Here is a 24,313-nt window from a genome sequence, read left to right as displayed (position 1 = left end):
GCGTCCGCGGGGCGCGGGCCCGAGCCTGCGGGCGGCAGCATTGGTTTGCGTCTGCGCGGGCGCTGTGTCTCGAGTTGCCGCCGTCCTGCGGCGGGAGGACGTAAAGATGAGGGGCTCTGAGAGCTCGCGCCTTCGAGGTAGTGTGGTGTAGGTGCTACGTTTGTTTTCTTCGTTATCTTTGCAGAGATGGCGTTTCCTTCGTCTTTTACTTCCACCGAAAGAGCCTATGTTCACCGGTTGTGCCAGTCTCTTGGTTTGATATCTAAAAGTAAAGGGTGAGTTGGCATCCAGTCTTGTTTGCTGCAAATGTGTGGAAACTTAACTGTAAAATGCTGCACCTAATCTGGTGTATCCTGCATTGTTACAGGGCACAGTGAGTGTGGGAGGAAATACGGAATGTTTATTTGCACTAAGTTATCAAAGCTCCTGGCATGCTTTTTTTGAGGTGGCTTGTCTTGTGGAGTTTGTAAAGTCCTCACGCAGGACTGCTCTGTGTTACCTGTGCCACTGTTACGTCCGAGAGTTTTAGATAGTGCCTGACTACGTGTTGGATAAAATGCAGCATAGAACAGTCTTCCAGAAGAGAGGAAAGGGCTCATAGGCAGGTGTCAATATGTGGCGTTTTCCCCCCTTTCATTTTGCCCTCGTGTGATCTTTTGAAGAAGAAATAGATAGTTATTGACCACATGAACTTATATGTAAGTGCTGAGAATCCAGTGGCCGAGGAAATGAAGGTGGTAAAGCAATGGAAAAGGGAAAGATGCCCAGGAAGAACCTGGGTAGAGGAAGTGTCATGTCCTATCTGACGTCTGTGTGTGCAAGCTGCTGTCAAACCGTAGTATTGCTGGCTGTTTCTTATTTTTGGTGGTACTGCCTGATCCTTCTTAATGGTGTGTAAAATGCTGATTTTTGGAGCTGTGTCAGGTAGAGCAGACTTAACTTGTGCAAGATTAACTTATTTCTAATTAGTGAGAGAGTAAGAAAGGGAAAACTAAAACTAACAATCCTTTTCCTGCACCTTATTCTTCCCTGACTCAACTTCAGTGTTGGTTTCAATTCTTCTTCCTCCTCCGCTCGAGCAAATCATGCGAATAGAGAATGAAGGCTGCTTTGTCTCCGCCATTCCTCCATGGTTGCTTGCTGCTCCTGCTCCACATGGGGTTCCTCGCATGGGATGCCATCCTTCCTGAATTGGTCCTGGGTGGCCTTCCCCCAGGCTGCAGCTCCTCAAGCACTGCTCCGCCATGGGCTTGTTCAGGGCCTGGAGCCCCTCCTGCACTGACCTTGGTACCTTTGGGGCTGTTTCTCTTAGATTTCTCGCTCTCTCCCAGCTGCTGTTGTGCAGCAGTTTTCCTTCTGTGTGATCCCCTGTCCCAGAGCACACTCAGCAGCAGTCATGGCTCGGCTCTGGAGCTGGCTCTGATCTGACATGGCACAGCTGCTGGTTCTGCTCACAGAAGCCCGCTGCTGCCAAAACCTAGCTGCGTAAAGCCAGTACAGTAGTAAGATATCTGTTTACATATGACTGTGTGCTGGGTCTCTGTACAGGGGCAATTAAGAGAAGGACTGGATCTGTGTGGGGTAGAGGTAACTTTCCCTGTGGCAGCCCATGTGGTGTTCTGCTCGACGCCTGTGACTAGAGCAGGATTGGGCAGTGCTGCTGTGGGATTGCACTGGCAGATTACAAAGGCTCTCTCCAACTGGCGGACTTCTGGTGGGCAAAAGGACTGGGAATTGCCTTGTCCCTGCTCCAGCAAAGCCACCATGCATGTGGGAGGCGATGAAGTCATCTTGTGGAAGGGGCTGGGGAAGGCAGGTTGCTCCTGCCTTGTGAAAAGGCAAACCCTTTTGGGACACTGTCTTTGCTTTTGCTTCCCTTGGTGGATGATGTGGAAGGATGGGGACATGAGGTGTGTGCCTCATGGAGCCTTGAGAGAAAGAAATGTGTTTCTGAGTTAGGTGTTGTAGGAAGGCACTGAAGAGCTGGTGACAAGAGTTGATGACTTTGCAGGGAACCAGGTGGGTGTAGCAATGACTTAAGTTAGGCTGGTGTTGACATTTAGAAATCCAATGCGCTGTTGCTCCTGAGCCAGTATGTTGATGGACGAGGCCTGAGTCGTTGCTAGTTCTGCGGACATTTTGAGAGAGGCCCACTGAGTGGGAATATTGTATGCATGTATTAGTTAACAGGCAGGGAACAACGGTGAAGAAAAAGGTGAATCTTTATGTGGGAAGTAAGGATGATCAGAGGATAGAGATGTCCTAAGTGAGGTCTGTTCAACGTGTGGGGTGCTGGTGGCCCGGGACAGCTAGTAATGTGGCCCTATGTGATCGTAAACATTTAACATTGTTATTTTTAGCAGTATTTTCATGAGCGATATCTCCTGATGGAGCTGGTAAGAAAGTCTAAAAGGGGATGTGTCACGCTAGACTTGCTGTTTGCAAAGAGACAATGAGTGGTGGAAGATGTGGAGGTTGGTAGGTGTCTTGTGCAGAATGACCTTAAAATGGTAGAGATGTTGATTCTTGGTGAAGCCAGGAGAGGGACCAGTAAAACTGCTGCCTTGGACTTCCAGAGGGTGAACTTGGAACTGTTCAGGGTACTGATAGAAAGGGATGCTTGGGATTCAGTCCCGAAGGGTAAAGGGGTCTGTGTAGGTTGGCTGCTCTTCAAGAAGGAAATCTTGAAGGTGCAGGAGCAGGCTGCCATTGCCACAAGATGAACCAGTGGGGAAGAAGGCAAGCATGGATGAACAGGGAGCTTTTCCTGAAGCTCCAGGAGAAAAAGAGAATCTACCCCCTGCAGAAGAGAAAGAAGGACAACTCTAGGAGAGTACAGAGAAGTTGTTAGGATGTGCAGCGAGAGAAGTAGAAAGGCAAAAGCCCAGCTTGAACTCAACTTGGCTGTTGGGGTAAAGGAGAACAAAAAACTTTTTTTCACAAGTACGTTGACAGTAAGAGGGGGCTAAGGAGAATCTCCGTCGTTTAGTGGATGCAGCAGGGATTTGTGAGCATTGAAGAAAAGGAAAAGACTGAGGTTCTCAGTGTCTTCTTTACATATGTTTTTAGAGTCAGACCAATTATCCTCGTGGTGCTCTGCCTTCTGACCTGGAAGTCTCAGATGGGGAGCAGGATAAAGTGTCCACAATTCCGGTGGAAACAACTAGAGACCAGCTGTCCCACCTGCACTGTTGCAAGTCCATGAGGCTGGATGGGATTCATGTGAGGGTGCTGAGGGAGCTGGCAGAGGTGGCAGCCAAGCCACTTTCCATCATCTAACAGCATTCCTGGTCTACAGGAGATGCTCCAGAGGACTGGAGGCGTGCCAGCGTGACTCCCACGTACAAGAAGGGTCATAAGGAGGATCCGGGAAAGTACAGGCTTATCAGCCTGACCTCTGTGCCAGGAAAGGTTATGGAGCAGATCACACAGGGACTGCACAGCGCGTGTGGGACAGCCCGGGGATCGTGCTTAGCCGTCATGGGTTCCTGAAAGGCAGGTCCTGCTTGACCAGTCTGATCTCTTTCTGTGATTGAGCGACCCACCTGGTGGATGAGAGGAAGGCTATTGATGTAGTCTGCCTAGGCTTCAGGGAAGCATTTGATATGGTCTCCCTCAGTATTCTTCTGGAGAAGCTGGCAGCTCATGGTCTGTCCAGGTACGCTGTTTGCTGGATGGCTGATGTCACAGAGTGGTGGTGAATGGAGTTAAATTCAGCTGGTGACCAGTCCTGAGCGTTAGCTGGGGGTTGGTATTTTGTGTCTTTATTGGTGACCTGGCTGAGGGCACTGAATGCACACTCAGTAGGTTTGCAGATGACAGCAGGTTGAGAGGAAGCGTTGATCAGCCTGGGGGTAGGAATGTCCTTCAGAGGGACCTGGACAGCTGGGCTGAAGTCGATGGGCTGAAGTACAAGACCAAGTGCTGGGTTCTGCAGACAACGGTGCAGACTTGGGGCAGAGTTGTTGGGAGACTGTGTAGAGGAAAGGGACCTGAGGGTATTGGTTGACACTTTGCTGAACAGGAGCCAGCAGTGTGCGCAGATGGCCAGAGAAGCCAATGGCATCCTGGCTTGTATCAGAAGTAGTGTTGCCGACAGTGGAGCAGGGAAGGGATCATCCCTCTGTAATCAGCGCTGGCGACGCCGTACCTTGTGTTGATTTTTGGACCCCTCACTGCAAGAAGAACCTTGAGGTCCCTGGAGTGTGTTCAGAGAAGAAGAGTGAAGCTGGTGAGGGGTCTGGAGCACAGCTCTTACGAGGAGTGTCTGAAGGAGCTGGAAGTGTTCAGTCTGGGGAAGAGAAGGCTCGGGAGAGACATTATTGCTCTCTATAAGAATTGAAGGGAGGTTGTGTTGAGGTGGAAGTTGTCCTGTTCTCCTGTGTAACTGATGACAGGACTAGAGGGAATGGCCTGAAGTTGTTCTAGGGGGATTCAGTTTGGCTGTTGGGAAGACTTTTCTGAAAGCGTGGTCAGGCATGGGGCTGGACTGCCCAAAGAGGTGGTGAAGTCGTCAGTCGTGGAGTTGTTGAGGAAACATTTGGCTGTTGTACTGGAGGGCATGACTTAGTGGGAAATCTTGGTGATAGATGGGCAGTTGGACTTATGATCTTGGAAGTCTTTGCCAACCTTGATGCTTCAAATGATTCTGAGTTGGCTTCGCGCAGTTCAACTGCAGATTGCATATCTTGGCTTTTCATTTTTTGTAATTAAACTGCCCTTAATTCCAACCCATCCCTCTTGTTGTTTTGAACAGTGAGAGTGAGAGAAGTGTGATGGGGTTTAACTTGCCATCAGTTTGAGATCTCTGCAGATGTCTTTTAGGTTTGCTGGATATGAAGTTACTTTAAAAAGTGTCTTTCTAGATTTGTTTAAGGCTTGGCATATTCATAGAGGGCTGCTTGTTTTTCTGTTACTTCTACTCAGTGATTTTTTTTTCTCTCTTACATGTTTCTGTAAATCAATTCTGTATAATATCTCTCAGTGTTGATTGATACAGTGATTGATGGGGCTTGCTATCTTATAGACTGTGAAAATAGCAGTCAGTGTTTAAAAGGAAGTTAGCAAAACAGTATGACGTTATGAGACTGTGAGGTTGTGCTGAGCACAGGCACTCCAGTTATGCAGTATGTCATGCTGACTTATGGTAATAGTGAGTGGTTTTGCTGTTGCATACTGAAAGCCCTTTTCTTAGAAGCGTTATGCGTAAGATGCTATTTGGACATTTGTTTATCGTGTTTTATTTGAAACTAATCTGACAGCTGTTTTGAAACACTTTTAGCCAAAGATCTTTACAAAGAATTGAAGAGATTACTTATTTAGAACTTTTTCTCTCTCAGAAAAGGATCGAGTCGATATCTAACTGTCAGGAAAAAGAATGGATCGCAAGTAGCTCATGCAGAAATGACTTGTTGTTTGACTCCCAGAACGAAACAGGCTGTTCACAGTTTAATTCAAAGATTTCCTCTCACAAAGAAAGAACGAATAGAACTTCTGCCAAAGAAGCAGCGAGGAAATGCATTTGCTGTTGAAACTGGTACGTGCTGTGTGTGATTTGAGCATCAATACTGCTTACGGAAAACAAACAAACAAACAAACAACCACAACAGATAAAAAACACCACAACCAAACTACACACAGAAAGTTTTTTTCACCCTTAATTCTTAATGTGGCATGTTTTCAAACTGGTTCCACGAGGAAGCGTAACTTGGGCATTAATGCCACTCATACTTGAATGTCTTGCCTGTGCCAAGTTACTTTTGAATCTAGCCAGTTCAACACAGATTTACTTGAAAGGACATTTTTCATATGTGGGAGCTCCTGCATGTTCTGTAAAGTGGAGCTGAAGAGAGAAATGCTCTCAAGTCACTGTGTAAGAACAGCCTGTGTGAATATAAGGCTGTTTGTTCTGCTTGTGGAAAGTCCTGTTTTTGATAAAATGAGAAATCCTGTTTTGTTTTGTCTTCTGGCAGTAGACGTGATCCCTCAGAATTTACTGTTCAGACTTGTTGATTTCCAGAACATGAAAGAGTTTGTCAGAAGGCATACTTCTGATGTTTTCTGTCATTAAAGAGAATCTCAGAATAAGATGTTTGCCTTAACGGCCTTATAAGAAGGTTTTGTTATGTTTCTGTGCACAAAGATGGGTGCAGTGCACAGAAAGCAGGTCTTCCGTTATTCTCTTTTTCACTGGTTTGTGCTCAAAGTGCTTCCTCTTCTAGTTCTCTTTATATGATGTTTCAGTTTCCCAGCAGGTTAGCTATTTGGGTATTCAGGTCTTTTGAACCGTGAGGCTATGTCTGTCTTGGTAAGGCAATACTTCTTGCAATTAAGTATGTATGTCTGTTAATCATGTTATGAATATGTCATTGAATTTACAACAAGCTTTTAATTCTTCTGGAACAAAAAAAAGAAAGGAATTTTAGAATTTGAAGTAGCTCTGAAGAGTTGCAGCAGCTATGAATGCTTAAGTCTTGCTTTCTATTAAGTGGTAGTGTGCTGTCTACGCGTGGGGGTCTAGATCAGTCTTACTGACTAGAACGTCGTGTAAAATAAGACTGACTTGAATGAGGTAATACAAGACACGGAGAATGTGGAGGAGTGGATGTGAATCACAGTCAAGTCTTTTTTTCCCCTCTGAACTTGTTAACAAACCTGTAAGGAGTAGGAAGGGACCTCTGGAGATCATGTAGTCTAACGCCACTTGTAAATCACCCCTCTTTTTAATCCGCCCCATGCTACCATCGGCCTTCTTTGCCACAGGGACACTCTTCTGGCTCACCGTTGACCTGTTGTCCACCAGGACATCCAAGTCCTTTGCAGAACTCCCTTCCAGCATTTCAGCCCCTGACTATACATACAGTTACACCCCCCCCAGCTATAGCACTCTTTGCTTGCCCGCGTTGAACTTCATAAGGTTCCCTTCTGCCCAACTTTTCAGCCCATCCAGGTCTCACTGAATGGCAGCACAGCCTTCTGGTGTGTCAGTCACGCTTCCCAACGTTGTATCATCAGTCTTGCTCAGGCTGCATTGTATCCCTTTTCCAGGTCATTGATAAAGGCAGCGGAGAAGACTGGATGCAGGATTGCAAGAGAATCCCCTATAGCTATACTGAGAAAACTCCCATTTTCCAGTTGGGGTTTCTTAAGAGTTCTGTTCATTTAAGTCTCCAGAGAATATTTCTAGGCCAACTGTGGAGTGTAAATGTGATCAAAAGCCAAGAAAATAAGTCTAGATTTGTTCAAAATGTGTTTGGAAGTTGTAATTCCTTTGAACGGTATCTGTTTCAAACACCGTAGCAGAACACAGTATTATGAATAGTTCTTGTAAATATGCGATGGTTCATCGCTTCATGGGGGGGATGCGTGCCAAGTCAGGAATGTTCATTTCTGTGATAGCTAAGTGATATTGTGTGTGTAGCAGTTCCTTTGTATCTATGGCTAAATTGTCCTGTTCTCTCCACAGAAAACAAAGACGTTGGGAAGACGAGCGGAAGGCTTAGCAGTGGTATTCCTCAAGTCCCGCTGAAAAGAGGGGAGTCGGAATATGACTCCTTTAGGCAGTCATTGCCAGTTTTTGAAAAGAAGGAGGAAATTGTCAAAATAATAAAGGAAAATAAAGTTGTTCTCATTGTAGGAGAGACTGGATCAGGAAAAACCACGCAAGTATGCTTTTTTTGCTATTTGTATAATATTGAGATGTAATTAAGTTGCTTCACTCTTTAAGAAGAAAAACCTCAACACCTATTGCTTCATGCGGCTAACAAGTATTTTGAAACCCTTTTTTATAGATTCCTCAGTTCCTTCTTGATGACTGCTACGAAAATGGAATTCCCTGTCGTATGTTTTGCACTCAGCCAAGACGTTTGGCAGTTATTGCTGTGGCTGAAAGAGTGGCAGCAGAAAGAAGGGAAAAGGTTGGCCAGACAGTTGGCTATCAGATCCGATTAGAAAGCAGGTACTAACAACATTTCTTTAAGGCAGCTGACCTTATTTTCACATGTATGTTAAAGCTACAGTATTTTGGGGGTCATTTTTATTTGCTGATGAATTTATTTAAACATGAATCCTGTGTCTGAGGTTTTGGAATGTAAGCACTAGAATTCTGTGGTGTTCTCTGCCAATAAGGGCAGTTTGAAATCACACAGTATTGTTGAATTACTTGGTGAGTAACTGTAATCTAATTCCAGTTCTGGTGAGTAGCTGATCAATCCTTTAGTTTTGCATACGTGTGGAAAAGGTCACATGCGTTTGAATGCTGCAAGGCTGAATCATCTTCATGAACTGTTCCATAGGGTTTCTCCAAGGACACTGTTAACGTTTTGCACAAATGGCATACTGCTTCGCATGCTGATGGCAGGAGACAGTGCTCTATCAACAGTAACACATGTTATTGTGGTAAGAATCCTGTTAAATTTCATGTAAGGTGAAGTAATACGTATTGCTTTTGAAATTTGTTTTCCTAAGTAAGCATATGAAGTGTTTTTATTCGGGCAGAATCTGATTTTTTTTTTTTTTTATTTTTTTCCTGTACGTACTGAATTTTTTTCTCTTGGAATGTGTACTTTTTTGGTTAAAGTATCTTATTTTTGTGCTAATTATAGCATTTAGTTCTAGGATGATGTTGTGAAGGACAGGTGTCTAAACATTTCTGTAGGTTTTTTTTGTCATAGAATAGGGAAGCTGCAGGCATATGGGTGTGTGACTCACTGTGCATCTGTGAGAATTTCTTGTATCGTGTACTTATTTTTGCAGTACCAGTTCAGCAGTCCACTTGTTAACACAGAGGTTTTCAAAATAAGGCGTAGTGTTATTTCTGTCATGGGGACTGAGAACTCAGTGGAATCAGAGTATGTAATCACCATGAACAATTTCTCCACTGCTGAAAGCATAAACATCAAATTAATTGTACGTGCTCACCTGTCTACTGAAGTAAAAGGGTGTTTCATGTTCTTGCTTTCACCTTAAAAAGTGCTTGGCTTCCTGTCTGATAAATTCTTGATGTGTGAGAAAACAAAACTCACCAAGTAAATAATTGCTGTAATCAATTATTACCAACCAAATGCCTTAACTTATGTTAAGCTTTGTACGTGACTTAATGGACCTAAGCAACCGGATTTATTTTCTTATTATGTGATACTACATTGGTTTAAGTGCTTCAACTTTGAAGAGTTGATGAAAATAAGATTTGTGGGAACTGTGGTTCTTGTCAGTATCTCAGAGATGATAATTGTTCAGAGAGAATTAGTAAAGTTTCAGAAACGCACTTCATAGAATCATAGAAGGGTCTGAGTTGGAAGCAGCCTTTAAGATCAAATCGGGTCATTCAGCCTCTGAAATGAAGTTCTCTCTTCCTTGTTCATTAACAGCACAGCCTGCTCCAATATTTTTGTGAAGCTTTGAGAAAGTTTTTTACTTGAATACTTTCTTCTTAAAAAGCGCTTGGTAGAACTGGGTTAGAATTCTACTTTTTAATGCATCTTCAGTGAACCTACAAACCATAAATTGTAGTTTTAAAATTCCTGTTTGTGAATGTTTATCTACTGGTTTCTTTTTGCCTTTTCTTTTAGGATGAAGTACATGAGAGGGATAGATTCAGTGATTTCTTGTTAATAAAACTGCGAGATATATTGCAAAGCCAGACTAATTTAAAACTAATCATTTCTAGTGCTGCTCTGGATGCAAATCTCTTTATTGAGTATTTTGGAAGTTGCCCAGTAATACACAGTAAGTATTTGTGAACTCCTGGATCTGAATATACCTGTGTCCTGCTGTCAATGCTGTTAATGTGGACGAGGTAACATGGACACTGAGTGAGAATCAGAAAATGCTTGTTATTTTTGCTTCTTTTAAGTTTACTGTTGCTTTTTTTTTGTTTTGTTTTGTTTTTCTACATCTGTTTGCAACTATTTCAGAATGAGGTATTTTGTTGCTAGAAGCACTGTAAGTGCAGAGATGCCTTGTCTCCTGATACTCAGCTCAAGAAAAGGAGAAGTTCTTAATGTACTGATCTGCAGGATGAGAAAGTCCTTGAGGGCTGCAAGAGTACACTTCAACTAATTCCACCAAGTTTTAGTTTTTCAGGCTTCATAGATGGCTGTTTGTTACTGGCTAAAGCACAGATGACTGTACCTGGTCACTTCAAAAATGCAGACCTAGGCAGTTTGTTTTTCTCATGTTTTGATCACATGATTTCAAAGGCAATTGTCAACTGTTAGTCCTGGTAAAATTTGAGAAAAGATGTGATAGTTTATGTTTGGGTTTGGTAACCTGTAGTTAGATTACATTCAAGTGTAGAAAAGTTACCTTTATTTTAATAGCTGATTTGATGGATTTTTAGTAAAGGTAAGGTGTGGGAGATGTGGGTTTTTTCCATTTTTTTCCACATTCCTGGCTTGCAGGCCTTCTGCATGAGTGACCTGCTTCTTTTGATTTTTCAACAATAATGTCCTTGTAAGTACATACAGTTATTCCTGAAGGAGGGAGAGGTTCTGAGTAATTTGAACTCAGCTATGGCAAACGTCTAGTTGAAGGAGCAGGAATCTGGAGAATTTTTTTCTTGTGAAAAAGGATCCTGTCATGCCTTTTAGAATGGCTTAGAAAACAGTGACATTGAAAAAGAAATAGGGGTTGGTTCTCAGAAGACAAAGACAGTTTGGATTGCCTGGCTGGTCAGGCCTTACTCAGCAAAGAAGGGCTGAGGTAACTGAAGAAACTGAAAAGCTGTGTATGTGTCTTGAGCAAAGCATTTGTACACAAAGTGACAAACTTCTTACGGAATATTGCATTAAATCAATGTTATTATTATGTTGGTAATCCAGGTGATAATCTTACAACAAAAATACTAGTTTTCTTTGTCATTTTGATAGAACTTTGATGAATATTCTGTCAGACATGTAGATCCCTTTCCAGAATGCTCAGAGAGCATTGAGGAGTTTAGTGATACATGTTGTTTTTCATTGGGATTTCCCTTCTTAATCTTATTTTGTTTTGCGGCTCAGCAGTCTTGAGAAAGCAAACTCTCAGGTATTCTTCAAGGATTTTTTTTCAAGGAAAGTAGTAACTGCTTAAAGTTTCTGCTTTTAATTTCTTAATTGATTTTTTTGTTAATATTTACAGAGAGTCTTTTTTTAACGGAGATTTTTGGTCAAACTAGGGGATATCTAATTTCATTAGTTATTTGTGCTTGCAGTCCAAGGAAGACCATTTGAAGTTAAAGAGATGTTTTTGGAGGACATTTTACGAAGCACTGGGTACACAAACAAAGAGATGATAAAATACAGAAAGGAGAAGCAGCGAGGTTGGTATACTTCTTAATTGTCAGAGTGGTTGCTGAGGCCTATTGAGCATTGAGAACAGTGGAATCGGATGATTCTGTTGTCTTTAATATATACTATGTAATACTATGATTAGATACCAGCAAGTATCTCTAAACTTGTAATGTTGACATTATTGAAGCTGATTGTTCAGTTAAAAAGCCTTTCAACGGGGTATGCTTTTTGCTTTCATTTTGTAAATGTTTTGCTAATATGATGGTGTAGATTTGCATGTAATTGTTGCCTCCATGAAAAATACAGAACAAGATGAGACGATGTTTTGACAGTGGGTACAAATTGAATTGCAGGCAGCCGTCCATCCACAGTGCAGGATTTTGTACATCTTGAACAGAAACAGTCCCTGTTAGTAGCATCCAAATGATATTTTTTACCTTACTCTTAGAGCAGACATTTGCAGTCATGCACTTTGTGTGCCATTAATCATAGAACTTATATTGGATTGGTGTCAGCATTCTTGGTTGGATAAAAGAGAATGCTATAGGTAAGCCTGTGGTTTGATTGGACGATTTTTGTAGCTGAAAGCAACAGATGATTAAAAGTGATTCTGATACTGTTTTGATAACATTGTACACCTTCTAGAAGAAAAGCAGCAAAGCACTCTCACTGAGTGGTGTTCTGCTCAAGAAAGTAGTAGCAACCCAGAATCACGGAGCAGAAAATCTGTTGCAAGTGTATCTGAAGAGTATAATCTGCTGGACAGCAGTGGTGACACAGTTTTTAATGCTCTGGTAAGTTTTTTCTGTGTTGGAAGAAATGTTTTAGGTTTATGTGGTAAATCTTTTAGAAACTTGTTTCTAACGATATGGGAAAAGAAAGTGCTTAGGTGGTTTGGGGCCGTCTAAGAATTCTGTGTGTGCAGAAGTCTGTGGCATTTGGTGAAGTGCGTCTGGGGGTACTGAGGAAAGTGGCAGATGAAATTGCTGTGTGTCATCTTTGAGAAGTCATTATGAAATTCTCGGTGACCGGACGTAAGAAATAGAACCCCCATTATTCAAAAGATGAAGGAAGATCTGTGGAACTACAAGCTACTCATTCTCTGTGCCTGACAAGATCGTAGAGCATATCCTTCTGTAGACTGTATTATAGGACGTGGAAAACAGATTGCAGGTGTCAGTCAGTACGTCATCTCTAAGGGCAAATGGTATTTGGCTACTTGATGGTCTTCTGTAATGGGGATGCAGCATTGTTGAAATGTGGAGATGTGAAGTTGATGGGTTGGATACTCAGAATAGAAATGGGCTGGATTTTTTAATTCAGATAGTTGCAGTCAATGGTTTGATGTCCAGGTGGAGAGCAGTGATGAGTATTGACCCTCAAGGGCCTGTATTGGAGCTGATAGTGTTTCACATCTTTGCTGGTAACGAGGAAATTGGGAGTAAGTGCATCTCAGCAAGTTTGTGGGTGAGACAAAACTGAGTGGTGCAGTCAACGTGTTGGAGTGAACATTGCCCTCCAGAGGGATCTTGACAGGCTCAAGAGTTGAGACCGTGCCAGCCTCATGCAATGCAGTAAAGTCAAGGTCCTGCTCTTCAGGTAAGACAATCCCAAAACTGAATACAGGCTGGGTGGAGAATGAATTGAAAGAAGCTCTTCAGAAGAAGTTGTATGGGTATTGGTAGAAGAAAAATGCAGCATTAACAAAAAAAAAAGCTCAATTGCAGCCTGCAAAGTCAACCATGCCAACAGAACTGCAGTTACATAGGTTATATGCATTCATCATTTGAATGTTCATAGAGTTTCTGCAAAGCACCCACCTATTCTGAGAATTGGTATGTGTACTGAAGTAGAACACTACGCATGTGCTGTGCTAACATGGGATTCCTGCAAGAGGTCTTTGGTGGCTGTGAGGTTCCACAGAGTGATGGTATATGGTCAAAAAGGATCGTGTGCGGGGTAGGTCAGGTCCATATTTGGTCAGTAAAGTTATTTACAAAAAACTGTTTGTGATTATTGTATAGACCTCCCCGTGGCTTGTGGAATGTTGAGACTGTTTTTGGGCTCCAGATGTCCTGCTTATGTAAGGAAAACAAACTTGCCTAGATAGAGAGTCAGTGTAGTGAGGATTTTGAGGTTATTGCTAGATATTGGAGGGATGAAGACCTGTTGGGATGGGTCCAGAGACAGCTACAAAGATGAACAGAGGGCTAAAGCACCCCTTTTTCAAACACAGTCTAGGTGAGCTGGGCTTGTTTGGCCTGGAGAAGAAATGGTTACAGTGAGAGCTCAGTGCCTAAAGGGGGCTTACAGGAAAGATGATGGTGGTATTCTATCAAAAAGTACGGAGTTAGGATGAGGCTTAATGCCTTTAAACTAAAGGAGGACAGATTTAGTTCACACATTAGGAAGAATTTCTTTACTGGGAGAGTGCTGGGGCTGTGTATGCCCCATCCCTGGAGGAGTTCAAGGCTGGGCTGGATGGGATTTTGGGTAACCTGATCCAGTCAGTGGCAACCTTGTGCGTGGCTGGGGTATTAGAACTGGATGATCTTTAAAATGCATTCCGTTGCCAAACAGTCTTTTGATATTATTCCTGTAGAGTTTCTAGAAGAAGATTATCATGTTCTACATTTTCTTCCTTTTTTGGGGATTAGGGTAAACTATTCTCAAACATAGCCAAAGTATGCTCTTTCATTGTGATGTTTTTAAATAGTTTTTTAGATAAAGTGGTTAGTCTGGTACTGTTTTAAGTACTTGCACAAGATACCATAAATCCATTAGCTCATAACTTAATTCTATATTTCTAGTTGTTTAAAAACTAGATTTCGTAGTACCTCGTCTGTGAGAATGAAGAACAAAAGAACTTTTTGAAGAGACTCATCATTTTAATCTTGTTTTTCAGGTTGAGAGAGATGCAAGTTGTCTTGAACCATGGCTAATAAAAGAAATGGATTCTTGTCTTTCTGACATCTGGTTACATAAAGATGTTGATTCCTTTGCTCAGGTGTTCCATTTCATCTTAACTGAAAACGTCAGTGGTAAGTTGCTTTTGTTCCTCTTGTTGCACGAGGGAAAAAGAAATCACATAGTGACTTGATTTTCTGTTACCACTTTTCAAGTGTTATTTTTTTCTTTCTATTTGCCTAATTGAAAAATGAATGTATTACGCAATTCATTAACTGTTCACTTATTTGTTACTGTACTGGTTTGGAAGTATTGACAGATAGGTTAATACTATTTTAAAGATATTGAATTCATGTGAATTGACTGGTGGCTGGGAAGAAATAAAATTTTGTTGGTCTAGATCTTGAAAGTCATATTCATGTTTTGTTCAGATGAAAAAAAGCGTGTATTGTTTTTGCTAATTTGTTTTACTTCTCAGTTGATTATAGGCACAGTGAAACCAGTGCAACTGCACTAATGATAGCTGCAGGGAGAGGCTTTCTAAGTCAAGTAGAGCAATTGATCAGTATGGGAGCAAGTGTCCACTGCAAATCATCCAATGGCTGGTAAAAACAAACAGATGAAGTGAAGGATTTATTTCCCAATAAAAACATGAGAACTTAAGACATGTAACAGAACTTGTTAATTCAGTGATTTATGAAAATGCTGTAGGTGGTAGTAAGATTTAATAGTCATAATGATGTAGAGTTTGTTTCATCAGATTGTTTTCCATAAATTCTAAAGGAATTCAGAAGGAGTCTTTAAAATGGTTTATGTTTCCTCTTTCAAGGAACCTGCTATAACCTCTGATTAGGAAAAGGTGGTAGTCTTTCTTGATAGATTTAATTACACTCAAAACGCTTCATTATTGTAGTCTTTAAGACGACTGCCTGTAGAGGTTTTAAAAAAAAAAATACTACAGGGGCAAGGGTCTTTGCAGTGTTATGGCTGCAGGTATGTTGGAGCATGTAAGAAAATCCATATTAATATCTAAAAATTCAGGTCTTTATGACCATGAGTTTACATTTAGGAAGCGGGGGGTGGGGGGTACCATAAAACGTTGAGTGTAGAAAGGTAAAAATTAGGATTCTAGGTGTCTGTTATTGGAAAAATTAGTGAAAGAATGGAGTTTAAAGGGAAAACAGAATGATCTGCTTTGTGAAGAGAATGGTTCCCATAAGGCATCAAAAAGTTTGCCATTTTTAGATGTTTTGGAGGAACATGAATTGGGGCATGAATTCTTAAGATTATTCAAGGGAGTTAATAAAAGGATTCTTCAGAAATGCTTAGTTGTGTGCATTGATATTGTGTTTTGAAATAGTGGTGTATTCTACTCCTTCCTGTTTGATCGGGGGACTGGAGCACCTCCCCTGTGAGGACAGGCTGAGGGAGCTGGGCTTGTTCAGCCTGGAGAAAAGAAGGCTACAGGGTGACCACAGTGCAGCATTTCAGTACTTAAAAGGAGCCTACAGAGGGGAGGGGAATCAACTCTTTGGAAAAATTGATACGTATAGGATGAGGGGAAATGGTTTTAAGTTGAGGGAGTGGAGATTTAGGTTGGACGTCAGGGGGAAATTCTTTACCCAGAGAGTGGTGAGGTACTGGAACAGGCTGCCCAGAGAGGTTGTGGGTGCCCCATCCCTGGAGGTGTTCAAGGGCAGGTTGGATGGGGCCCTGGGCAGCCTGGTTTAGCATTAAACATGGAGGTTGGTAGCCCTGCACGTGGCAGGGGGGTTGGAGTTTGATGATCCTTGAGGTCCCTTCCAACCCTGGCCATTCTGTGATTCTGTGATTGCTGTGTAGAGGTAGCATTCATACTTGGTCACAATTTGCACCTATTTAAAAATCATGTAGCTGTTTGTTATACATATTATGCATGTTTTTGCATTTGGGAAGATGTGGATCCATCAGTGAAGGCACTGCTTAAATAATAATGCAGAAACGAAAACAGCGCAGTGTGTCAGCTGTCATCTCATGTAAGGTGCTGCCCATACATATGATTTGAAGTGACAAATAATAAAGTCTATGTACAACTCTTTCAGGATGGCTTTAGATTGGGCTAAGCACTTTGGACAAACAGAGGTGGTTGACCTGTTGGAATCTTACAGGTAAGCTATGGCGGCTTCTCTAAAACAGTTGTTTAATATAGTACGTAAACATCTGTGTCTCCCACCTTTTAATCAGAACAGTTTAATTTTGTATAAAATATGACCTAAACAACAAGACTGGGAGTCAGAACGTTTTGGAAGCATATTTAAAAAAACAAAAACAAACAAACAAGAAGTTTAGCATTATGGTGATTTTTTTTTTTAAGCAACTCCTATGATAAATATGGTAAACAAACTTCTTTCTGTCATTAGCATTTGTTGTCCCACGTCATCGTAGTTGGAATTTCCATTCCTAGATGAAATGAGTCATCGTAACTTACATAAATACGTAGGTCACTTTGAAAGTGATGCCTCCTACTTCCATGGAAATGACAACAGATACGAAGAGCAAATGACACTACTTGGTAGTGCAAGTTCTCAGCTACACAGTTCTATTTTTTCAACACCATTAGCTGATTTGCATGGATGAGCTGATCAAGTGCTCTTCATTTTGAGGTATGGCAGCTGTGCTTGTTTTTTCACATCACTGTAACCACTGCTGAAATGCACCTGCCTCTGCCTCACTTTACTAACACCCACTGTGTGGTCTCCACAAATGTTCAGCAAGTCGTGAGGAAAACTCTGTTTTCCTCATGGAGTAATTCAACAACACAGCCTTGCATAAAGCGCCGTTTTGTCAGGTTTCCCCTCTGGTGCCATCTGTTACATAGAAGACTGTAATGGAATATTGGCAGTAAGGTTCAACCTCTGCTGCCAACGTCTGCCTCTGACCCTGCCCAGTGTAATAAAATAGGGGGCGTTACTTTTGGAGCAGCCTTCATGTGTGGAGGAGATACTGATTCTGTACCATGTTTCCAAAGTAAGCATCTGAAATGAAAATAGTGCTTTTCTATGATGTTTTATTCTGTGTTGTTGATGCATTATATACCTACATAAAATGAACATTGTATGCCAGTACCATACAGCCAGAGCACTAAGGAGCTGATGGTAGGGAAGTGTTTGGGAAATACTCTTTTTAAATGTCTTACCCTTAGCAGATGAAAAAAAAAAAGTAAAATGTTAAAAAGAAAGACATATCTATACTTCTTCTCAGGTTTGCTTATGGTTATGTTTTGATGAAATGTGGGAAAGTTAATGCTAACAGCTGAAGTTCACCTGCTCTGCAGGGTAGTGCTCAAGTCAGTAATATTGTGGACATGCGGTTCTGCTGCAGTGTAGACTTAAAAATTGGTTACATGTAATCTTCTGAGTCTTGATCTAAGCCTGAATTGATGGGTGAATGCAAGCCCGAGGAAGCAACTGTATATGTGTATTTGTATGTTTTAGTGCTTCAATGGAATTTGGAAACCTGGATGAAAGTTCTCTGGTCCAAGCAAATGGTAATGACCTTGGAACAGAGGACAGAGAGTTGTTGAAAGCTTATCATCACAGTTTTAATGATGAGAAGGTGGATTTCGACCTGATCATGCACTTACTTTACAACATCTGCACTAGTTCTGATGGGGGTAGGTATACATACACAGTCTCATGTTATTGCTGTGGATTCAACTTCTGAATGAGTCATTTTTTCAGTAGTACCAAATAGGGAAGACCTTCTGGGTAGCAGTATGCGTGGCACTAACTGGTATTTTTATATGTGTTAAGTGAGTGTCTGGTTTAATGTTGTGAATGGATTCTCTCTTTTAGGAGCAATTTTAATATTTCTTCCTGGATACGATGAGATAGTTAGCTTGAGAGACCGAATTATTTTTGATGACAAGAGATTTGTTGATAATGCGCACAGGTAAAACTTCTAGTTTCAATGATTGTCTCTAGTTTTTTCTTTCTTTAAATATACTTAAAGAGTACTCTTTGTTTTGCATTAGATACCAAGTATTCACACTTCATTCAAATATGCAAACTTTGGATCAGAAGAATGTGCTTAAAACTCCGCCTTCTGGCATCCGCAAAATAGCAAGTATCAGATGACTTCTTCAGATACTGCTCTCCGTAGTCTTTGCTTTTACAGTTACTGTTATGTTTTTCTGCCTGCAGATTCTTTCTACTAATGTTGCAGAAACCAGTATCACAGTCAATGATGTTGTATTTGTTATTGATTCGGGAAAGATGAAGGAGGTATGACTGGGGGGAAGTAAACTTCCTAAGATTATTTTAAAATCATAACACTAAGCTGTGATTTTTGGGAAGTAGTGCTTTTTTATTAGCAGTCTAAAAACCTGGTGTGTGTAAAGTAACAGAACTCGCTGAAGTTTTGACATCCCTTTTGTTTATAACAAATCATAAAGATGCAAGGAAGTTGCCTTCTGACAGCCAGCTGCTGAAGAACCCTGCAAAAGCTACTGCTGATTAGACAAGTAACTTGTCACTTCTGTGTACATTTTAAGGGAAGTCCATTAGTTTAGACCTTCATCCTCCTGGAAGTTAGAGAATACCGGGAGTTCCCTTTGTTGTTTTAATTGTATCTGAATGAAGTGTACTCGAATGTTAAGTTTTCAAATGTTTATCATATATTGAATGCCCCTTACTGGTTACTTGTGAAATAAACATAGATAACATAATTGAAGTACAGTTCAAGGCTCAGTGTATGGAGTAGATTTTGTGGGATATACACGCAGTAGATCAACCAAGTTCTTACATTAATACAAGTATTTTGTGTTTCTGCACCAAATGCAGGAAAACTAGGACATAATTTCCAGGTGAGGAAATGAGCAAAATTTCATTGTGCATAATAGCGTCTTTTTGCTTTCTGTTATGGTGCAAAGCACAACTCATCATTTCTTGACTTAACCTAGAAAGTTTTCAATGTAGAAAACTGTACCCAAAGATGTTGTGAAAGAGGTGGTGTAAATTCACCTACAACAAAGTACTTTAGAATGTAACTGTGTGCCAGAAGTCAGTGGTGCTTAGTATCAGTTTGAGGAGAACATTGTTGTCATTGTAAGCCATTAGTAATTGTTCTTTCATGTACCCTAGTAAATCTTGATTTTATTTCCTTGTTTTTCTTTTTTAGAAGTCTTTTGATGCTCTGAGTTGTGTTACAATGTTAAGAACTGTGTGGATTTCAAAAGCCAGTGCTATCCAGAGAAGAGGGAGGTAATAAATACTTTGTACGTATTTTTATCTTGCAAGCATCCGCTACCCTGTACACTGAGAATAAAGTACTGAATGTAAGAGGAGCAGTGCTGGATAACAGTATTATTCTGGTCCGATGTAGTGTTTGACAGTGGCCAGTATTAATTCTCTGGAAAAAAAGCAGGGGTCAGCATATACTTCCTTAGAGTAAGTTCCTGATAGAAATGTGAGTTGGGAATTTCCCAAAGCTTTACAGTAGGTTCGTTTTTGTTCCGTGGAGGAATTTGTTCTCCTTTCACCTCGGTACTGCCAGCGCCCACTGGGCCCTATGGATTTTACACAACTTACTTTACTGTGGGAAAAGGAGGGCCTGTTACAAGTTTTCCATACTGCTTCATCGCTCTATTAGAAGAGACATTGAACAGTAATTCCTACATTCCTTTGTCAAATCAATTCCCGACTTCTGTTCTTCCCAGTGCTGGGTGAGGGCGAAGTGCAATAGTGGGTCCTGGGGGACTGTATTTGCTGCTACAGCATTGGCATTAGTCTGCTGGAATTTCGTTCTGCGTGTGTTTGCTGTTTGTCCCCTCGCTCATTTGTTCAGCCCTTGTTCTACTTCTTACTCTGGACTGACTCCTGGTTCTTTGGGGCATGTTGAAGGGTTTTGCCAGAGGAAGAAATGAAGATATTCCGTATAGCAAAAACAACGTGATTCAGATTGACCTTGGACTTGCAAAACAAACAAAAAAAACCCAAACAACCAAAGAAACAAAAAACAACAAAACACTTTGGATGCTCAGGGAGCGCTTGCTTAACTTATTTTTTGTTTTTCTAAATCTTTCAGGGTTGGGGTAAAATCACAATAAATTTCTGTCGTATCAAAAGTGGTTCATGTTCTAGAAGTGTCTCGCTTCACATTTGGCTAAATGACAACTTTATCTTTCTGTTACATACGCTTGTACATTTCTGTTCCATATCTGTGGGATGTTTTTGCATGTATATGTATGTCTTATGGGGGAGTTCATTGTTTTTTGTGATTTTTTGCATTTCTCCTTTAGTTTAAAAGATGTTATAATTAATAGCTTACCATATTTTATGTTCAAGAGCTGGGCGCTGTCGGCCTGGAGTCTGCTTCCATCTCTTCAGCAAGCTCCGATTTCAGAATCTGCTGGAATTTCAGACTCCGGAACTTCAAAGAATGCCGCTTCAGGCATGTGTTCTCTTATAAATTACAACTTGAGTGTAGTTATTAGTGTCTAGCCATGTTATCAATCACAGCGGGAGTTTTTTTGTGTAATCTTAGCTTTGAATTTTTAACTTGTAGGAGCTTTGTTTACACACAAAACTACTGGCTCCAGTTAATTGCCCAGTTGTTGACTTTCTCATGAAAGCTCCTGATCCTCCACCAGCTTTAATTGTGAGGAACGCCATACAAATGCTCAAGGTCAGCATAGGTACAGTTCTAGATGGAATCGTATTTGCTTCTGTGCTTTTGGTGTGGCAACATATGTTACTGAGTTTTGTGTTTCTTGAGACTGTTTAGTTACTTGAGGATGCTTTGTGTTTTTGTTCTGTTTTCATTTTTGTCATGTTTTCATGTTAAGGGAAAAGAATGCTTAAGAACGTGGTCTCAAACTTCACACAGAGTTTGGCGTTCGTTCTTAGTAGTCAGAGCAAGTCTATGTAATGTCTTGTATTCACATCTTTTCTGTTTTCACTGTATATTATTTTTGTCTATGCTCTTCTCTGCCCCACCCCCCACTTACTGTTTGTTATCAGAAAATAGATGCCATGGATGTTTGGGAAGACCTCACTGAACTTGGTTATCATCTTGCCGAATTACCAGTAGAGCCACACCTTGGTAAAATGGTGCTGTGTGCTGTTGTTTTGAAGTGCCTGGATCCCATTCTCACTATTGCTTGCACTCTCGCGTATCGAGAGCCTTTTGTTCTACCTATGGTGGCCTCTCAAAAGCGTGCAGCTATGCTGTGCAGAAAACGTTTAGCTGCAGGAACATTTAGTGACCATATGGTGCTCCTCAGGGCTTTCCAGGTATTGTTTCATCTTCAGAAAGGGTACCAATAATAGCTTATGTAATAAGTAAGTGGCATAACATTGGATGTGAAATGATTGACTGGAGGGAGTCCTTAGAGAATAAAGGTTCTTTTTGTGTAGCAGCTTTACTGTCTTGAGCTAATTAGTAATGTTGTAAGGAAACATTGTATTCAGCTGTTCAATTTTATATTTTTTAACCTAAATTTCAACCATTACCATTTTGACAGGATAGAAAACAATATAGAGATAGAGAGATGTAGGAGATAGATTAAGTTAACGTAGAGAATTGGGTAAACAACATTTAGTAATTGACTAGAGAAATGGTTTAATACATTTCAGTTTCAGAATTGTTTTTGGCCTCTTTTTATTAACATATGTCACTGTATTTAAGTGCATTTTCTTATTTTCAAATTTGTCTACAGATTTGTTTAGCTAAAAAATACTCTTTGTAGGCATGGCAGAAGGCACGAAGTGATGGCTGGGAGAGGGTCTTCTGTGAAAAAAACTTTCTTTCTCAAGCTACAATGGAAATCATCGTAGGCATGAGAACAGAGTTACTTGGTCAGCTTAGAGCTTCGGGTAAGTAGCTCAGATTTTTCTTAACATAGTTTTTGAATTCAGTCTAGTACAAGTGTATATAGATTGTGACAAGAATAGTATTCACTGATTTTGTTTTCCATTCCTAATGTGAAATGGACATGTACTTTCTGAGTGTGGTGAAGATGCTAGAGTGAGGAACTGTAGCTGATAACAGAATTAGATGCTAACCTAAGTGAAAATGCCCTCATATGTCCTCATTTCACTGGTTTTCGTAAGAAATCTGGTATGACTCGTATGTGAAATGTTGCCTTGAATTTTTATGTCCTATTAATTTATTTCTGTAAGAGTGAATTACGTTTTGTGTTAGCATGAAACATCAAGAAGTATTTCCGGTGTTTTTTTCTTGGTGCTGTTAAAATTGGCAGTCTGAAAAATGCAGCAAATGCATAGTTTATTTCACCTTTGTCTCGAATTCCTTTTCAGAAACAGGAATATGAGTAAGCAATCCAGTGTAATTTCTGTGTCCTCTTCAGGTTTTGTCAGAGCCAGAGGAAGTGCTGATATTAGAGATGTTAATGCTAACTCTGAAAACTGGGCTGTGGTTAAAGCTGCCTTAGTGGCTGGGATGTACCCCAATCTTGTGCATGTGGACAGGGAAAACCTGGTTTTGACAGGCCCAGAAGAGAAGAAAGTGCGATTTCATCCTACGTCTGTTCTTAGCCAGGCTCAGTATAAAAAGGTAATAAATATTACTCTCGTTTTTATGAACTGCAGATTGAAAAATATTCTGTCAAAGTTAAGGAAGTTTCAGAAACGTGCCTCTAAGTTCGTCAGTACTTTAAAGAATCCTGCGTGTGCCTGTTTTTAGACACTGTGTTTTTAAAAAATGCTTTTCCTGCCGGGATGATAAAATAAAGCACTGGCTTAAGAGCACTGTTTTTTCACCAGAATTTAATTCACTTAATCCTTCTATTGGGACAAGATAATATGGCATAAAAAAAAACCAAACAGCCTTCTTAGGAACCTGTTCTGGAGATACAGTAATCTCTGCTGATAGTAGCAAGAAGTTCTGCTCTGAAGCTCAAATTTCTAGATACATGGAGAAATAAGATTTAGCTTCCGAGATGTTTGAATGTTGTTCTGAAGTGTGGTTGAGTTTTTCTGTGTGTATCTGTTCACATATTTGTATGTTTAAAATAATAAATGTGTTTAAATTTATTTTAATTACAAATAGAAGTTAAAACAGCCTAGTCTCTCGGTTGCTCTTGTGCAGATTCCGCCATCAAATGGGCAAGCTGCAGCTGTTCAGGCACTCCCTACTGACTGGCTTATATATGATGAAATGACAAGAGCTCGCAGGATAGCAAATATCAGATGTTGTTCAGTTGTAACACCTGTCACTGTGGCACTCTTCTCTGGACCAGCTAGGTTGCCACATAATGCTTTGGAAGAGCCTTTGTCCTTTCGAGGTATATGGGCTTTTGGATTTGGAATGTTTCAGTTGGATATACAGCAGTATGTGACATAGAAGGCTTCTTTCACAAGAATATGCACTACATGTGTTAGTGAATTCTTAAAGCTACAAAGCCACGGTACCTGTAGCTGTTGAAGAATAGTTTTCTGGTTCTGTAAGTAGTGCCTCAGGCACAGGCAAGTAATCTTCTAAATGTGTATGATTTTTCAAAGAGCATTGAGTGCTACATCTTTCTAATTTTGAATGTAACTGTTTAGGCATTTAATTCTTTATTATACTATCAGAAGGAACCACCATCTTGGCCTTATATGCTGCTGTAGGTAGAGATTATGAAACATGTGACAAGGATTGGGATCTGTATTCTTAGTCTACGGTGATTTTTTTTTTTTCTTGGGGTTCTCATTAAAGGGCTGATTTCTTTGCAGATGCTAATTGATTATAAACAGCAATTACCCTGTTACGCTTTCTTTCTGTTACTGGTCCTCCGTTCTGAAAAATTACTTTTTAATCAAATATTGTTTCATCTTCCCCATATTTCTAACTTGAGTTGTAACTGATAGCTTAGACACGTTCTACCTGTTAAGGTGAAGTCTCAGGCATCCGTCATACAATGCTATTGAAGAATGACCTCAGGAGATCTCCTTCTCTTACTGCTGTAATACTTACGAAAACATACCGTTTTAAACCACTTATGTCCCTACTGGACAGAAGCAGGTTTGCTTTCATTTGTCTGAGATTAATTAACCAGAAAAAATGTTGAACACAGGCATTTTTAAGTCCCAGATAATATTTGAATAATTACTTGTAAGTTACACTGATCTGAGAACAGTTCAGCATCATATTGTGTT

The 24,313-nt window shown here is 40.6% G+C and overlaps 1 protein-coding gene across 6 annotated transcripts in view; it reads left to right on the top strand.

Moving 5' to 3' along the window:
* Window positions 1-24,313, top strand: part of YTHDC2 (YTH N6-methyladenosine RNA binding protein C2) — a 32,054-nt gene that overhangs the window by 369 nt on the left and 7,372 nt on the right. For 3 of the 6 annotated variants that reach the window (XR_008210526.1, XM_052700959.1, XM_052700960.1), the window contains exons 2-22: window positions 185-275; window positions 5,340-5,536; window positions 7,466-7,665; window positions 7,791-7,957; window positions 8,295-8,397; window positions 9,570-9,726; window positions 11,192-11,299; window positions 11,916-12,064; window positions 14,176-14,311; window positions 14,656-14,782; window positions 16,259-16,324; window positions 17,651-17,829; window positions 18,011-18,107; window positions 18,190-18,277; window positions 18,359-18,439; window positions 19,335-19,417; window positions 20,501-20,606; window positions 21,176-21,448; window positions 21,904-22,030; window positions 22,525-22,730; window positions 23,265-23,460. Coding sequence is in view for 3 of the 6 variants with exons in the window: in XM_052700959.1 (XP_052556919.1) it covers window positions 185-275; window positions 5,340-5,536; window positions 7,466-7,665; window positions 7,791-7,957; window positions 8,295-8,397; window positions 9,570-9,726; window positions 11,192-11,299; window positions 11,916-12,064; window positions 14,176-14,311; window positions 14,656-14,782; window positions 16,259-16,324; window positions 17,651-17,829; window positions 18,011-18,107; window positions 18,190-18,277; window positions 18,359-18,439; window positions 19,335-19,417; window positions 20,501-20,606; window positions 21,176-21,448; window positions 21,904-22,030; window positions 22,525-22,730; window positions 23,265-23,460 (2,937 nt within the window). In the remaining 3 variants the exon portion in view is untranslated. Of the gene's footprint in view, window positions 1-184; window positions 276-5,339; window positions 5,537-7,465; window positions 7,666-7,790; window positions 7,958-8,294; window positions 8,398-9,569; window positions 9,727-11,191; window positions 11,300-11,915; window positions 12,065-14,175; window positions 14,312-14,655; window positions 14,783-16,258; window positions 16,325-17,650; window positions 17,830-18,010; window positions 18,108-18,189; window positions 18,278-18,358; window positions 18,440-19,334; window positions 19,418-20,500; window positions 20,607-20,720; window positions 20,841-21,175; window positions 21,449-21,903; window positions 22,031-22,524; window positions 22,731-23,264; window positions 23,461-24,313 lie in introns of all 6 variants that reach the window. The other 3 variants (XM_052700961.1, XR_008210527.1, XR_008210528.1) reach the window with 3 other exon arrangements.

This window comes from Tympanuchus pallidicinctus, unplaced genomic scaffold (genome assembly GCF_026119805.1).
Source record: "Tympanuchus pallidicinctus isolate F22 unplaced genomic scaffold, pur_lepc_1.0 scaffold4, whole genome shotgun sequence".
NCBI classification, from domain to species: Eukaryota; Metazoa; Chordata; class Aves; order Galliformes; family Phasianidae; genus Tympanuchus; species Tympanuchus pallidicinctus.
The sequence above is the reverse complement of the archived record's forward strand: the minus strand, read 5'-3'. Positions and strand labels throughout refer to the sequence as shown.